General features: G+C 37.5%; 3 protein-coding genes and 1 non-coding gene across 4 annotated transcripts in view; all 4 read right to left on the reverse strand.

Moving 5' to 3' along the window:
- On the reverse strand, positions 1-2,055 carry LOC111798971 (NADP-dependent glyceraldehyde-3-phosphate dehydrogenase-like). The gene is made up of 4 exons (XM_023682334.1): positions 1,904-2,055; positions 1,092-1,470; positions 319-435; positions 1-243 (listed from the first exon to the last, which is right to left on the reverse strand). Exons 1-4 carry the CDS (start codon positions 2,011-2,013, stop codon positions 130-132), a joined length of 720 nt encoding a protein of 239 aa, XP_023538102.1. The 5' UTR covers positions 2,014-2,055; the 3' UTR covers positions 1-129.
- A 3,581-nt stretch (positions 2,056-5,636) lies between these two features.
- On the reverse strand, positions 5,637-9,561 carry LOC111798969 (NADP-dependent glyceraldehyde-3-phosphate dehydrogenase-like). The gene is made up of 9 exons (XM_023682333.1): positions 9,290-9,561; positions 8,919-9,112; positions 8,708-8,836; positions 8,474-8,593; positions 8,098-8,234; positions 7,705-7,860; positions 6,886-7,264; positions 6,116-6,232; positions 5,637-6,041 (listed from the first exon to the last, which is right to left on the reverse strand). The coding sequence occupies exons 1-9, from the start codon at positions 9,432-9,434 to the stop codon at positions 5,928-5,930; spliced, it is 1,491 nt and encodes a 496-aa protein (XP_023538101.1). The 5' UTR covers positions 9,435-9,561; the 3' UTR covers positions 5,637-5,927.
- A 4,939-nt stretch (positions 9,562-14,500) lies between these two features.
- TRNAT-AGU lies at positions 14,501-14,574 on the reverse strand. Its single transcript has one exon. It is a non-coding gene; the product is annotated as a tRNA-Thr (tRNA).
- Positions 14,575-15,363: 789 nt separating this feature from the next.
- LOC111799254 (calcium uptake protein, mitochondrial-like) overlaps positions 15,364-15,629 on the reverse strand; it is a 4,667-nt gene continuing 4,401 nt past the window's right edge. Inside the window, exon 6 of the mRNA XM_023682727.1 lies at positions 15,364-15,626. Within this exon, the coding sequence (XP_023538495.1) occupies positions 15,408-15,626 (219 nt within the window). The 3' untranslated portion in view covers positions 15,364-15,407. The remainder of the gene's footprint in view (positions 15,627-15,629) is intronic.

A 15,629-nucleotide genomic window follows, 5' to 3' on the forward strand; every position in this document is an offset into this window, starting at 1 on the left:
CATACAACTCAGCTACTTGCTATTAATTTCATTACACAAAGTGGAAGAGAAGGGAAGAACTATTTAGCTTAAGGCTAAGGCAGATAGCGAGATAGCTAGCAGGCTCCTAAAAGCTAACAAACAAACAAACTAACCCATGGTGTAGGAAGGCGTTGGCAAGTTGATCACTGTGGTCTTCACTTTGGTCATCATGTTGATGCTGTTGGTCACTCCTTGAGAGCCAATTCCACTGTCCTTGATTCCCTGTTCCACATACCCTGGTTCGTAAATGCGATATTCGTTTCGACGTAATGGTGGGGATGTAGATATTAACTATACCTGGAATGGGAAATGATCGGGTCCTCGAGCGGGCGCAGAGTTGATTTGAACTGTCCCGGTTTCCATTGCGTCGCTTATCAATATCGCCTTGTTGATGTCTTTTGTGAACACACATCCCTGTTTTTGAACATGTTACTCGTACTCAGATTGACAGTTCTAGTTAGAACACACTACAAGAACAATTAACAGATGCGTTTTTCACGGTTTTCGAAACGACGAAGTTTTGGAACAACTAGGCTGAGAGAGAGTGTGATGTCCCACATTGGTTGGGAAGGAGAATAAACCACCCTTTATAAGGGTGTGGAAACCTTCCCCTATCAGACGCGTTTTAAAGCCTTGAGGGGAAGTCCGAAAGGGAAAGCCCCAAGAGGACAATATCTGCTAGCAATGGATCTGGACTGTTACAAATGGTATCAGAGCTAGACATCAGACGATGTGCCAGCCTTCTCGTGGTTCCTTGAAGGAGGGTAGACACGAGGCGGTGTGCCAGTAAGGACACTGGCCCCAAAGGGGATGGATTTGGGGGCGGTCCGACATCGATTGGAGGAAGGAAAGAGTGCAAGCGAGGACGCTGGGCCCCGAAGGGGAGTGGATTGTAATGTCCCACGTTGGTTGGGGAGGAGAACAAACCATCCTTTATAAGGGTGTGGAAACCTTCCCCTAGCAGACGCGTTTTAAAGCCTTGAGGGGAAGCTCGAAAGAGGGAAAGCCCAAAGAGGACAATATTTGCTAGCGGTGGATCTGGGCCGTTACAGGGAGAGTTGTTTTTATACCTGAAGTCCGAAGTTGCTAGCATTGCAATGGTGGATTCCTTCTTCAATGGAGCTGATCCTTATGACTGGTAAAACTGGTCCAAAGGGTTCTTCCCATGCAATCCTCATATCAGGTCTAATATTATCTAACAACAAGGGCCATATCAGGTTGCCTTCTCTTCTGTACTCCTGGCAAAATGTTGCTCCCTTTTCCTTTGCATCCATTACCAACCCTTCGATGAAATTTGCCGACGACTCGGTCACGACTGGAGTAATGTCTGAGTCGTCTTCCGGGGCACCGACGGTTAGTTTAGCCACCCGGGCATTTACTTTCTCAACCAAAGCATCTGCTACGGACTCCATTACCAAAACAACCTTGACGGCGGTGCACCTTTGGCCACTGTCATCAAAAAGAAAAGAAGTATAAGGAACTTAGTTGATGCCTGAAATATAAATGTTCCAATATGGTTATGATTTTGGTAGGAAGAAGATCAAGTTCATTTCACTAAAGACAACCTACTCTGTTCTAAGGATGAAGAACAAGAACAAGTTATCCTCTTTCTAGCAAATCAGCCAAGCGGTTTAGATTTTCATTCATGTTAAAGAACACGTTATCTTCTTTACCCGTGTGGGGTCTGATCTCTGTTGATGATTGTTGGGAGAGGAGTCCCACATCGACTAATTAAGGGGTTGACCGTGGGTTTATAAGTAAGGAATATATTTATATTGGTATGAGGCCTTTTGGGGAAACCATAAGCAAAGCCATGAGAGCTTATGCTCAAAGTGGACAATATCATATCATTGTGAAGGTTCGTGATTCCTAACAATCTCACCTGTAAGAAAAGCCTCCCTTTATGATATTTGCAGCGACTAAATCGAGATCTGCATCCTCGAGAACGATGCAGGCGTCTTTGCCTCCCAGTTCCATTTGAAGAGGTATCATGCCTGCCTTCTTTGAAATCGCAATACCAGTATCTCCACCAGTAAAGCTGCACAGAGAAAAGCAGTACAAGACTGTGAGATCCCACGTCGGTTGGGGAAGAGAACGAAGCATTCTTTATAAGGGTGGGAGGGAGTTGGTGAGTCTCATATCAGTCCGGCGAGAAATTAACAGAGGAGAGAGGAGCCATTAAAAGTACGAAGTTACTGAGGTTTTATAGAATGAAGATGATGGACAATTTTGTCATTAAAAAAAAAAAAGCGCGTGAGGTTCACTTTCTCTTATCATATGTATTTACCAAAAATAATGTATTTTAACTAAATAATATAATATGGTTATTTTTTTTAGTTCTTAATTTTTAAAATAAAAAAAAATCTATGAAATTTTGTTAATAAAAAGCTAAAGTATTAATAAATATTTATTTATCTTAACAATAATTTAATAATATATCAGTCTGGTTGTCTTATTATCAGCTATTGTGTCCGTTTTACAGCACTCTAGTCATCTCTTTTCGGCTACCTTCAGTTTCTAAAACAGCCAAACTCACTTACAACAGCAAGCAGCAGTCCAGTCGTAGTTGTTTGCGGTCTGCCCACCTCTATCTAGTTGTCCAATCGTAGTTGTCTGCCATGATTTTGCAATATCAGTTGTCATCGTCGTTTTAAAGTTTTTAAAAACATTAAAACAAATTGAACCCGACAACTCAACCCGATCCAACTCAAAAATAGAAGGTTGGATAGGCTGAGTTAGGTTACCAATTCAAACAACTCGAGCTTCTGGATTAGTGCAAAAAAATTTCTCTACCGGACTGAAGTTCACCCATATTGTACTGGATGACAATCTGGCCCTGCGTGGCCACGCCCACCTCGTGGACATCTTTATTAGCGGACGTTTATATTATAATAATTATCCTAAATTTTATATCAATAATAAGAATAATTAATGAAATAAATTTTGAGCGCGTGAGTGAAAAATACCCAAGGAAGCGAGTGGAGGTGAAAGAGACTTAGCCTAAAAATAGTCCCCACGAACTTCATTTTTCTTTTACATTATTTTTATTTAATTGTTTTTTTTTCCCGCTAATTTGAACACAAATCTCGGAGGGGCCATTTGGTAAACTAACTTCAGGAGCGTCAAATTTTCAAATAATAAATAAAATTTAATTAACAAAAATAAAGAAAATTTAAATTTAAATTAAAATTTGAATTATGAAATTCCCATTTAACAAATTTTCATTTTTACAAAAACATTATTTTATTAAAATATTTAATTATGCATGTATGTGATTATTAATTAAAATTTTAAATATACTTTATTATTATTTTTTTATTATTTGTTTCTGTATCTGCGACCGAATTATCTAAAACGATCTTTTATTATAATCTTAGGAATCGGAACGGTTGAAATTGACAAAAAAAAAAAAAAAAAAAAAAAAAANTCAAGACAGATAGAACATTATTTTAAAATTTTAATTTTAAAATTGGGATTCTTTAGACATTTGTAATCTCTTTAATTTAATTTAATGAATTATTTAATACGAGGAAATAAATCAAATTTGAATAAATATGTTTCTCTTTTTGTCATATCTGTTTACAAATGGTATCAGAGCTAGACACCGAGCGACGTGCCAACGAGAACGTTGGGTCCCCTCACATAGATTAGGTTATATTAGGGTTGGTTAAGTTGGTGACCCGAGGAACCTGAGTAGAATTTACAATTCTTTTTATAATTATTTCAAAAAATTATATTTATGGACAATATATGTTAAGTCACAACTGATCGCACCGATCACAAACATTAAATATTCTTAATCTTTTTAAAAGTGGAGTAGATTGGGTTGGGTTGAATTGTAACCTTATTTTTCGAGTTGATTAGGTTGACCTGACCAAACAAATGTCAACCCACAAATTGAACTGAATAATGATTTGGGTTAGATAAATCGGATCATCAAATCATATAAACATCTTTAATATATCGGTACGTAAGGATATATTTTTTTAAAAGTAAGAAAAAGATTTATTTCACATGTGACATTTAATATCATATCTTATCGTATATAATTAAGAGTTAACTTTAAATGAAACGAATGAGGAAAAGATGCCATAATTTTTTTAATGACATATCATTAATGTATAATAAAATAAACGTCGTGGGAATATATGATAACAATTTTTTTTTTTTCGATCTAACTTATAAGTAAAAACAGAAGATACAGTGAACGTACCATATCTGACATTATTGTCAGCTTTCATGTTCTTCGATCGTTCATCGTTGAATAAATTTTAAAATTTTAAATATTTTCGATAAATATTATTTGGTGTCGGTGGAGAAATAAGACATAATTCAATAACCCTAAAAGTAAAACCCGAGCTGGTAGTGTAATTCTTACCGTACATATCCATTTTCAAAATAGGTCGATGAATTTCAAAAGTGGATACGAATAAAGTGAATTTGATTTGGATTAAGATCTTAGAAATCATAATGAAATTAAATGGGAATGAGTTGTTGGCCAAATTGGATACAAAATTAATAATAATAATAATAATAATTTTTGAATTTCAACAAGAGATCTCATTGGGTAGAAAAAATTAATTTAAAAACAAATGATTTTTTATTTTAAAATATTGTCTATTTTGGCCCATTATACATCGCTGTCAGGTTCAATGTTTTAGCTTCGTTTCCATCCCCTTGGGCCCTAACTTTCTCATTGACACAATGCTCGTTGTCTGGCTTTGATACCATTGTAACAACCCAAGCCCACTGCTAGCAGATATTGTCTAATTTTGGTCCATTACATATCACCGTCAGGTTCACTGCTTTAGCTTCGTTCTTCTCTCTAAACGATGTGGGACCTCACAATCCATCTCCTTGGACCCTAATGTTTTCATTGGCACACCACTCATTGTCTGGCTTTGATACCATTGTAACAACCCAAGCTCACCGCTAGCAGATATTGTCTATTTTGGCCCATTACGTATTATCATTAGGTTCACAGTTTTAGAACGCGTATACTAGAGAGAAGCTTCCACACCTTTATAAGGAATGTTTCGTTCCTTCTCTAATCGATGTAAGACCTCATAATCCACCCCCTTAGGGCCCAACGTCCTTGTTGGTACACCGCTTGATGTCTAGCTCTAATACCATTGCAACAGTCCAAGCCCACTACTAGCAGACATTGACCGTTTTGGCCCATTACATATCGTTGTTAGCCTCACGGTTTTAAAACACGTCTACTAAGGAGAGGTTTCCACCCATTTACAAGAAATGTTTCGTTCCCTTCTCCAATCGACGTGGGACCTCACAGGTTTAACCCCTAAACTTATAAGAAATATTTCGTTCCCCTCTTCAACCGATGTGGGATCTCACACGTTTAGCCTCTAAACTTTTGAGATTTGAATCAATGGTCATTGAACTTTCAAAACCATAAATTTCATCCTCGTTTTCTAAAATTTTTTAAATTCACGAACCTATTAGATACAAAATCGAAACTTCAAGGGTACGCTAGACATAAAATTCAAATTTACAAATTGAATTTACCAGAGATATATTAGATACAAAATTGAAAGTTCATGAATTTATTAGACTCAAAATTAAAAGATTAGAGACTTATTAGACACTTTTAAAGATACGAACGAACGTGAACATCTTCGGGCTTTTCGTATTTGTAGCACTGTTTTCTGCCCACACTCTGAAATCCACTCACAATTTGGACCCTATGGCTCTCATACTAACAGACTTGGTTCCTAACAACAAGCACACAAGGGAGCCAATCAAATGGCAATAATTAACATGCATACAACTCAGCTACTTGCTATTAATTTCATTACACAAAGTGGAAGAGAGGGGAAGAACTATTTAGCTTAAGGCTAAGGCAGATAGCGAGATAGCTAGCAGGCTCCTAAAAGCTAACAAACAAACTAACCCATGGTGTAGGAAGGCGTTGGCAAGTTGATCACTGTGGTCTTCACTTTGGTCATCATGTTGATGCTGTTGGTCACTCCTTGAGAGCCAATTCCACTGTCCTTGATTCCCTGTTCCACATACCCTGGTTCGTAAACGCGATATTCGTTTCGAGTAATGGTGGGGATGTAGATATTAACTATACCTGGAATGGGAAATGATCGGGTCCTCGAGCGGGTGCAGAGTTGATTTGAACTGTCCCGGTTTCCATTGCGTCGCTTATCAATATCGCCTTGTTGATGTCCTTTGTGAAGACACATCCCTGTTTTTGAACATGTTACTCATACTCATATTGATAGTTCTAGTTAGAACACACTACAAGAACAATTATCAGACACGTTTTTAACTGTTTTCGAAATGACGAAGTTTTGGAACAACTAGGCTGAGAGAGAGTGTGATGTCCCACGTTGGTTGGGAAGGAGAACAAACCACCCTTTATAAGGGTGTGGAAACCTTCCCCTATCAGACGCGTTTTAAAGCCTTGAGGGGAAGTCCGAAAGGGAAAGCCCCAAGAGGACAATATCTGCTAGCGATGGATCTGGACTGTTACAAATGGTATCAGAGCTAGACATCGGACGATGTGTCAGCCTTCTCGTTGTTCCTTGAAGGAGGGTAGACACGAGGCGGTGTGCCAGTAAGGACGCTGGCCCCAAAGGGGATGGATTTGGGGGCGGTCCGACATCGATTGGAGGAAGGAAAGAGTGCAAGCGAGGACGCTGGCCTCGAAGGGGAGTGGATTGTAATGTCCCACGTTGGTTGGGGAGGAGAACAAACCATCCTTTATAAGGGTGTGGAAACCTTCCCCTAGCAGACGCGTTTTAAAGCCTTGAGGGGAAGCCCGAAAGGGAAAGCCCAAAGAGGACAATATCTGCTAGCGGTGGATCTGGGCCGTTACAGAGAGAGTTGTTTTTATACCTGAAGTCCGAAGTTGCTAGCATTGCAATGGTGGATTCCTTCTTCAATGGAGCTGATCCTTATGACTGGTAAAACTGGTCCAAAGGGTTCTTCCCATGCAATCCTCATATCAGGTCTAATATTATCTAACAACAAGGGCCATATCAGGTTGCCTTCTCTTCTGTACTCCTGGCAAAATGTTGCTCCCTTTTCCTTTGCATCCATTACCAACCCTTCGATGAAATTTGCCGACGACTCGGTCACGACTGGAGTAATGTCTGAGTCGTCTTCCGGGGCACCGACGGTTAGTTTAGCCACCCGGGCATTTACTTTCTCAACCAAAGCATCTGCTACGGACTCCATTACCAAAACAACCTTGACGGCGGTGCACCTTTGGCCACTGTCATCAAAAAGAAAAGAAGTATTAAGGAACTTAGTTGATGCCTGAAATATAAATGTTCCAATATGGTTATGATTTTGGTAGGAAGAAGATCAAGTTCATTTCACTAAAGACAACCTACTCTGTTCTAAGGATGAAGAACAAGAACAAGAACAAGTTATCCTCTTTCTAGCAAATCAGCCAAGCGGTTTAGATTTTCATTCATGTTAAAGAACACGTTATCTTCTTTACCCGTGTGGGGTCTGATCTCTGTTGATGATTGTTGGGAGAGGAGTCCCACATCGACTAATTAAGGGGTTGACCGTGGGTTTATAAGTAAGGAATACATTTCTATTGGTATGAGGCCTTTTGGGGAAACCATAAGCAAAGCCATGAGAGCTTATGCTCAAAGTGGACAATATCATATCATTGTGAAGGTTCGTGATTCCTAACAATCTCACCTGTAAGAAAAGCCTCCCTTTATGATATTTGCAGCGACTAAATCGAGATCTGCATCCTCGAGAACGATGCAGGCGTCTTTGCCTCCCAGTTCCATTTGAAGAGGTATCATGCCTGCCTTCTTTGAAATCGCAATACCAGTATCTCCACCAGTAAAGCTGCACAGAGAAAAGCAGTACAAGACTGTGAGATCCCACGTCGGTTGGGGAAGAGAACGAAGCATTCTTTATAAGGGTGTGGAAACCTCTTCCAAGTAGACATGTTTTAAAAACCTTGAGGGGAAACCCGAAAGAAAAAGCTCAAAGAGAACAATATCTGCTATCGGTGGGCTTGGGCCGTTACAAAAATAGAGTCATGCAAATGGGAGAAATTGTAAATCATCATCATATGTTTACCTTATACAGTCTACACCAGGATGCATCGTGAGGAAATCACCAATCTCAGAACCTTTACCAGTGACACAACTAATAAGGCCTTTAGGAAAACCAGCAAGATGGAAGCAATGCACCATATGAAGAGCGGAAACAGCACCCTGAGTTATGGTAAGAGCATTATACAGATGGCAAACAAATTGCACAGTCTCTACATGATGCTAATATCTGTTCTGTTTTAGTTGATTCTGAATTCATGATCCACTCGACAGAACCGAGTTAAACGAAACAGAAAAGGAATTTACAGTCAGTTCCAAGCGCGTCGAGTTATTTGATTCATTGTTCATCAATGGAGATTGTATTAAAGAGACAATGATGAGCTAATTTAGTATTAGAGTACCTGAGTTGGAGGCTTGAGGACGATCGAATTTCCAGCAATCAAAGCCGGTGCAATTTTCGAGACAGCCAGATTGACAGGATAGTTAAATGGAGGAATGGCTAAGATCACACCAAGTGGGATCTGAATATTTCATGTTCAAAAGTGAAGCATAAAACAGATTAGGAACATGAAATTGTGCTTTATAATCTAAAAGTAGTTTTGTCCCATAAGAACAAAGAAGAACAGAACATGTACCTTGGAAGTAAGGCAATATTTGGTCCTTTCATTTCCAGGAAAACTATCAGAAACCAAGAACTTCCCTTCTCCCAAGAGCCTAACACCTTCTTCAGCACAATATGAAACAAGATCCCCAGACCTCACAACCTTCACATCATTCAAACCATTATCACTTCACATTTCAAGAGCTAACAATCCAACAAGAACAGCAGTAACTCAGTATTAGTACCTCAGTCACTGCATCTTTAGCTGGTTTTGCAATTTCCTTCACCAAACACTCAGCAATGGGTGCTTTATGTTCTTTCAAAATTGCAGCTGCCTTATGAAGAAGCTCAGCTCTCTTCCACAATGGAGTCTTAGCCCACGATTTCTGAGCAGTTTTGGCTATTTCCATCACTTGATTAACCTCCTCTTGGTTACAAGCTATTTTAACAAACACCTTATAGGCATGAATAACCCTTTAAACAAACAGAATTCACTAACATTTCTAGCACCCCACAACATTAATTTCAACAAATTTCTCACACATTCAGCAACATAATCTCATAATTCATTGAGAAGAAACAGAATTCCATGGAGAAATGGGATTAATCGTCATACCTTGAACTCTGTACTGCGTCTTCCTCGTAGTGGGGTTGATAATGGCGACGCTCTTCCCGGAGGAGGATTTCTTCCACTCACCTTCGGAATAGTATTTGTAAACTTCATCGTGGAGAATCTCTGCAAAAACGCCATTACCCGCCATGGAAAATGATGAGAAAAGAAACGGGGATTGGGGGAATTGAGGAATTTGGGGGAGATTCTTTGAGAGAGAAGAAGAAATTGAAGAGATGAAAACAGGGGAGTACGTGGATGAATTTGGGAGATGGGTCTTGGTGGATTAAATAGGAGGAAGAAAAAGAACCACGCTTTTGATTCTGAAAGTCCCAAACCAGGGAGTGGCTTCTCTTTCGCCATGTGAGCGTTTAACTGTTTTTACTGTTAACTGTCTTTTTATGGCAAATGAGATGTTTTTTTTTTCCCTTAATTTAAAAAACACTAAAATAAATACATATTTGCTTTTTTTTTTATATATTATTATTATTGGGGTTTTAATAAATATAAATATAAATTTTTAATTTTTTAATTATCAAAATTAATAAAAAAAAAAATACATATTTAGTCTAAAAAATTTTACTTACCATTATTTTTAAAAAATATATTTAAATTTTTAAAAATTATGTTTTTATAATTAAAAAAAAAAAAGTTTTTTATTTTTATTTTTATTGTCTATAAGATAGTCCAAATTTTTTTAATGTTATTTTGATTTTCGAGGAAGAATAACGAGAACAAAATCATTAAACAAATAACCTTAAATTATATTAAAATTTTCAAAATTTTAATTAAAAACAACCGAGATGAGAAGTACGTAGAACACATGTTTCATGCGTAAGAACTTGAATTCATCGTGTTACATGAACAAATTAGATAATTTGGCTTCCTTGTCTCGAGAGATTCAAAATAATAATAATAATAATAATAAGTACCGTGAAAAATTCAAATTTATGGTTACTTGGTCGAGAATATATGTTTTCAACCCATCCTTGATTAATATTCGTGTAAATGATAAAAGGGTAGTAACTCGTATTACGGGAGAAAATTTTGTGCAGCGTTTCTTTACTATTAATGGGTGGCTTCATGGTTTTTTAGGGGCACATGCATCCCAAGTGCTCGTGTTTTATTGTTCATCATTATCTGTGTTCATTTTGCATGGGATGCCATGAAAATGTACTTGTCAATCTACATATAAACCGACAATTAGAGACTCGAGTCCCCCCACTTTCAGACGTTGAACAAAAACTTATGTACCATTCCACAAAATCTAATAACCCTAAATTGTTTACAACATGGGTAGTACGAATCTTAAATATTTGAACTCGTCGAGCGTTCTTGTCACTCCTTAGGAAACAAAACTCAATATAGTTCCTTTTTTCTTTCGTTCTATTATACTTTACTTGTGTCGTCGTGGTACAAAACATAGAATCTTAAATGATAATGAACAAGAGAAGAGATGATCGAGAACATGTTTTGTGGAGAAGAGAGGATCGACCTATGACCAGGCTACAAGTACGAGTAGGTAGGTGGCTAGGAAGAGGGGCGGTTGAGCTACCTTTCCAATCAATCTTCGATCGTCCCCTAAATACTAGCCGATAGTTCAACCTCCATGCTTCACGATTATTGAACTAAAAAAAACCGACCATCAATTATGAGCTTTGGGATTGGTTTGAATTGATAAGGTATGTGTGAAAGGGTTGGTTCTCTTTATGGGTAAAAGCCCTAAACCATAACTTTCCCTTTGTCACACATCAATTTCTACATAGAGAGTAGTGCCTTTGTTATAACTATATCTCTTCACATTACCTTTCAAATTTAGTTGCAAAGAAACCTATTCCAATTAGGAATTTAGTGCTAATTATAAAAATAAAGACTCGAGATTCAGATTAGAGCAACACCCATGCACGTAGCTTGTCCCATCGAGCACGAGACTCAAGGAAATCGACTCGAGCATGAGATTCAGACTATAGTAACACTCACGCACGTAGGAATGCTTGTGAAGGAAATTCAGTGGAATTTCGACTCCAAACAATCATTTGGAGTGGATTTCTACTTTCTCTCTCTGTCACTCTCTCAAAAATCTCTAAACTCTAGAACCGGTAACACGAAGATTTTCAGTCATCTGCTCTACCAATTGAGCGATACCAGCCATTTCCTTTCCGACACATCAGACGTATTTATTTTTATAGCAAATCGGTGAGACGAAGATTTTCAATCCTCTGCTCTACCAACTGAGCGATACCGACCATTTCATTTCCTACACATTATCCTAATTGTCAATATCAGATTTGAATAAGTAATACGAGGATTTTCAGTCCTCTGCTCTACTAACTGAGCAATACCGGCCATTTCATTTCCTACACGTTATCCTTATTGTCAATAGCAGATTTGAACCGGTAATACGAGGATTTTCAGTCCTCTGTTCTACTAACTGAGCGATATTGGCCATTTCATTTCCTAATTCTTTTTTCTCTCTTTCATTTTTTCTTCCATTCTTAGCAATCTGACGAAGGCGGATCGAGACCTCTAATTAAGAAATGATAGTCAAAATGACCAATTTACCCCTCAGAGTTGACTTTGACTAATCGTTCCCTGTATGCTTATATTTTTTTTTTCTTGAATTGTGGGATTTGTGTTAGCAATCTGGGCTAATTCAGACCTCTCATTAAGAAACGAGGATTAAAATGACCAATTTACCCCTAAGAGTTGACTTTGACCAATTTTCACTGTTTTCTTATATTTTTTTTTGAATTCGGTTCGGGGATTTGTGTAAGTATTTTTCTCTTCTATCTCATCTGTAAATTCAACATTTAAGATTCTCAATACAGTTTCGGAAGTTCGACTTTAAAAATAAAAATCGAGTTTTTAATTTCTCGTTAGACTTAAATATTACTATAGATTACTCCCAAATCAGACTCACTAGTGATTTGTTTACTTTAGACTTTTATAATTTCGTTTTCAAAAAGTTCTATCTCCTCCAAGAAAGTCGGGTTGGTGCTCGGGACATGTTTGTCACCAACCTAAATAATTATAGATGATATTTCATGTGGTTTCTAAGCCTTTGGGTAAGCCAAGTTTGTGGCTATGGTGCTCAATGACTTCTTTGTGGTGATTGTGAAAGAACGTGAAGGCAAAGTGACCCACCAATTCTTTATCTCTATTCCATAGCCATATGTTCAATAAAGCTAAAGGAAAATTGAATTTCTAGAATATTCCTCTCATTTCTTACATTTACCCCCTTCATTTTTTTTCACTTACCTACTTTCGAATATTATGCCGTGGAATATTCCAACTCATGTACAAAGATACCATTACTATCATTACTATTTGACTCGAACCTGTTCTAAAAAAGTCGAGACATGTGGGTTGTTTTGTAGCTTTGTAAGTTCTCATGGTTAAAGTGAAACTATCCTCACCAGCCAATACAAGTTCTTTTAACATGTTTTGTGTGATATCCCACATTGGTTCGGGAGGAGAACGAAACACCCTTTATAAGGGTGTGGAAATCTTTCCTTAGCAAATGCGTTTTAAAAACCTTGAGGGAAAACCCGAAATGAAAAGCTCAAAGAGGACAATATCTACTAGCGGTGGATTTGGGCTGTTATATTTCGTTCTCACTCACTCTCATTCAGATGTTGTGACATTCGAGTAAAGGAGGGGTATCCGAGTGAAGGTTATACTGATGATAAGATGGCTAAGAAAGTCTTAAAATAATTGAAAGTTTTTACTTTTACCAACAAGGTGCACCTTTCTTTTCAGTGGCTCAATCATATACTTACTTTGAGCAATACTATGTTGGATGACCTCCTAGTAACTTTTCTAGAATGCATGTGAGTGAGGACAAAACATGCTGGAAGGACTCGTGTTGGTCTGTGAGGATAGTCTTCTCTCTTCAGAAGCAAGAAGTAGGTACAGGAGATACAGGGGAATGTCGGGTCATCAGGTGATGAACCCAGATTTTGAATCTCGATCCACATCCTGAACATGGGTCGTTACAGATGTAGTCTTAAATCGTTAACTTCTCTTTTACTCGAGCATCATAAACTTGAATTTGAATGTTGGAGTTTGGATGGATAAGGTGCACCTTGTTGGCAAAGGTAAAAACTTTCAATTATTTTAAGACTTTCTTAGCCATCTTATCATCAGTGGCTCAAACAAAACATGCTGAAAGGACTCGTGTTGGTCTGTGAGGATAGTCTTCTCTCTTCAGAAGCAAGAAGTAGGTACAGGAGATACAGGGGAATGTCGGGTCATCAGGTGATGAACCCAGATTTTGAATCTCGATCCACATCCTGAACATGGGTCGTTACAGATGTAGTCTTAAATCGTTAACTTCTCTTTTACTCTAGCATCATAAACTTGAATTTGAATGTTGGAGTTTGGATGGATAAGGTGCACCTTGTTGGCAAAGGTAAAAACTTTCAATTATTTTAAGACTTTCTTAGCCATCTTATCATCAGTGGCTCAAACAAAACATGCTGAAAGGACTCGTGTTGGTCTGTGAGGATAGTCTTCTCTCTTCAGAAGCAAGAAGTAGGTACAGGAGATACAGGGGAATGTCGGGTCATCAGGTGATGAACCCAGATTTTGAATCTCGATCCACATCCTGAACATGGGTCGTTACATATGTAGTCTTAAATCATTAACTCCTCTTTTACTCGAGCATCATAAACTTGAATTTGAATGTTCGGAGTTTGGATGGATAAGTATTGAGGTTGTTCTATGGTTGAAATGGTTAGGTGTGTGATCCTAAAAGCCATTTCTTCATATCAATAATGGGCTCTCCACAAGAGAGGCAATAAATATCACTCCTATGAGTGAATTGCACTCAATATTTATCAACTATCCAACCACTTTTTTTGGCTTATTATTAACATCAAAATAAATATTTATATAGCCAATTCAAATTTTCTCGAACCTAACGTCTTTATTAAATTATGTTCAAACCAGCTTTTTCTGAGTCAGTCTATTAATAAATATAGTTTTACGGATATAGTAGACTTCTTTTGAGTTTTCTTTTGAACTTCAATAAAAATTTAAAAATAAAAGTAAAAGTAAAAGTTTTACGAACATAGTAAAATTCTTTATGTTATTTATGTAGAAGTTTAAAAAAAATAATAATAAATAAATAAAAGTTATTATAATTGAATATTATTGTAATTTGTAAATTAATTTAATAAAAAAAAAATGAAGAAAATTGAATTAAAAATAACAATCTGCTTTCATTGAGAGTCGAACTCAAGACCTCCCGCTTACTAAACGGGTGCTCTAACCAACTGAGCTATGAAAGCTTTTTGTTTGAGGTTTTAACTTTATTTATATTTTTTCAAAACTTATTATATTATTGATGAAATTGACTTTTATTTCAATAAAATAAAGAAGGGTAAAAAGAGGATTTGAACTTAATACTTAAACGAACAACAAAATTAATTTTTTATTAAATTATCCTTAATAACCTGTTGAGCAGCTCGTAGAGTCGGTTTTCTCATTTACCGACAACGGAGGAGTCGCCCCCACCAGGCAACTGACCACAGATCATAACACACTCCTCACACAACAAATCCACGTTGAAGTTGACTGATTCACTCGACCGTTGACTGATTCACTCGACCAATCGTCAAAATGTGTACGAGATACCATAATGGCCCAATATCTCAATAACACCTTTGTCTAAAGCTTCGAAAATGAGATTGAATATCCAAAAGAACGATCTAACTAGAAAGTCACCATTGGACGTAAAAAGTACGTACGCACATGTGATGACATTTCAAATAATCGATGCATATACGATTTTCAAATTACATGTTCTCTTTCATACATTATGACAATTAAGATCAAACCCAGATTAATTAGTGAGATAAAATTGAGCCTAAATGATCGAAATACGACGAACGACCAAGAACCCCATAAGCTCATAAACCCGACATGATTCAACGTTAGATCAATCACGCACGATTTTACAATTTGTTTTCCAAAGTTTCTGTGGTTCTTTATTTAGATCAAACTTGTAAAAAGAACAGCTTGGATTACATTCATAAACTCCTAAAGCAAACGACACAGAAAAGTATTAGGTCATGTTGAAAAATTTACAGGAGGCCGAGGCTGCCATGGATGTCTCTTGAACTCAGCTGCGAACAAAGAGCTTTGCAGAAGAGCATCGAGCCGCACAGCTGAACCAGCACGACAAAAACCCCGACACGCCCAAAGTCGCTTGCGAAGAACTGACTTCCCTTCTCTGGATAACTCTCACAAACTCATCCGAGCTCAAGTCGCCATCGCCATTCGCGTCGAATATGTGAAATATTATGTCCACGACATTGGACGTGATCGAAACTCCACAGACCTT

The sequence above is a fragment of the Cucurbita pepo genome, chromosome LG07, assembly GCF_002806865.2.
Source record: "Cucurbita pepo subsp. pepo cultivar mu-cu-16 chromosome LG07, ASM280686v2, whole genome shotgun sequence".
NCBI lineage: Eukaryota > Viridiplantae > Streptophyta > Magnoliopsida > Cucurbitales > Cucurbitaceae > Cucurbita > Cucurbita pepo.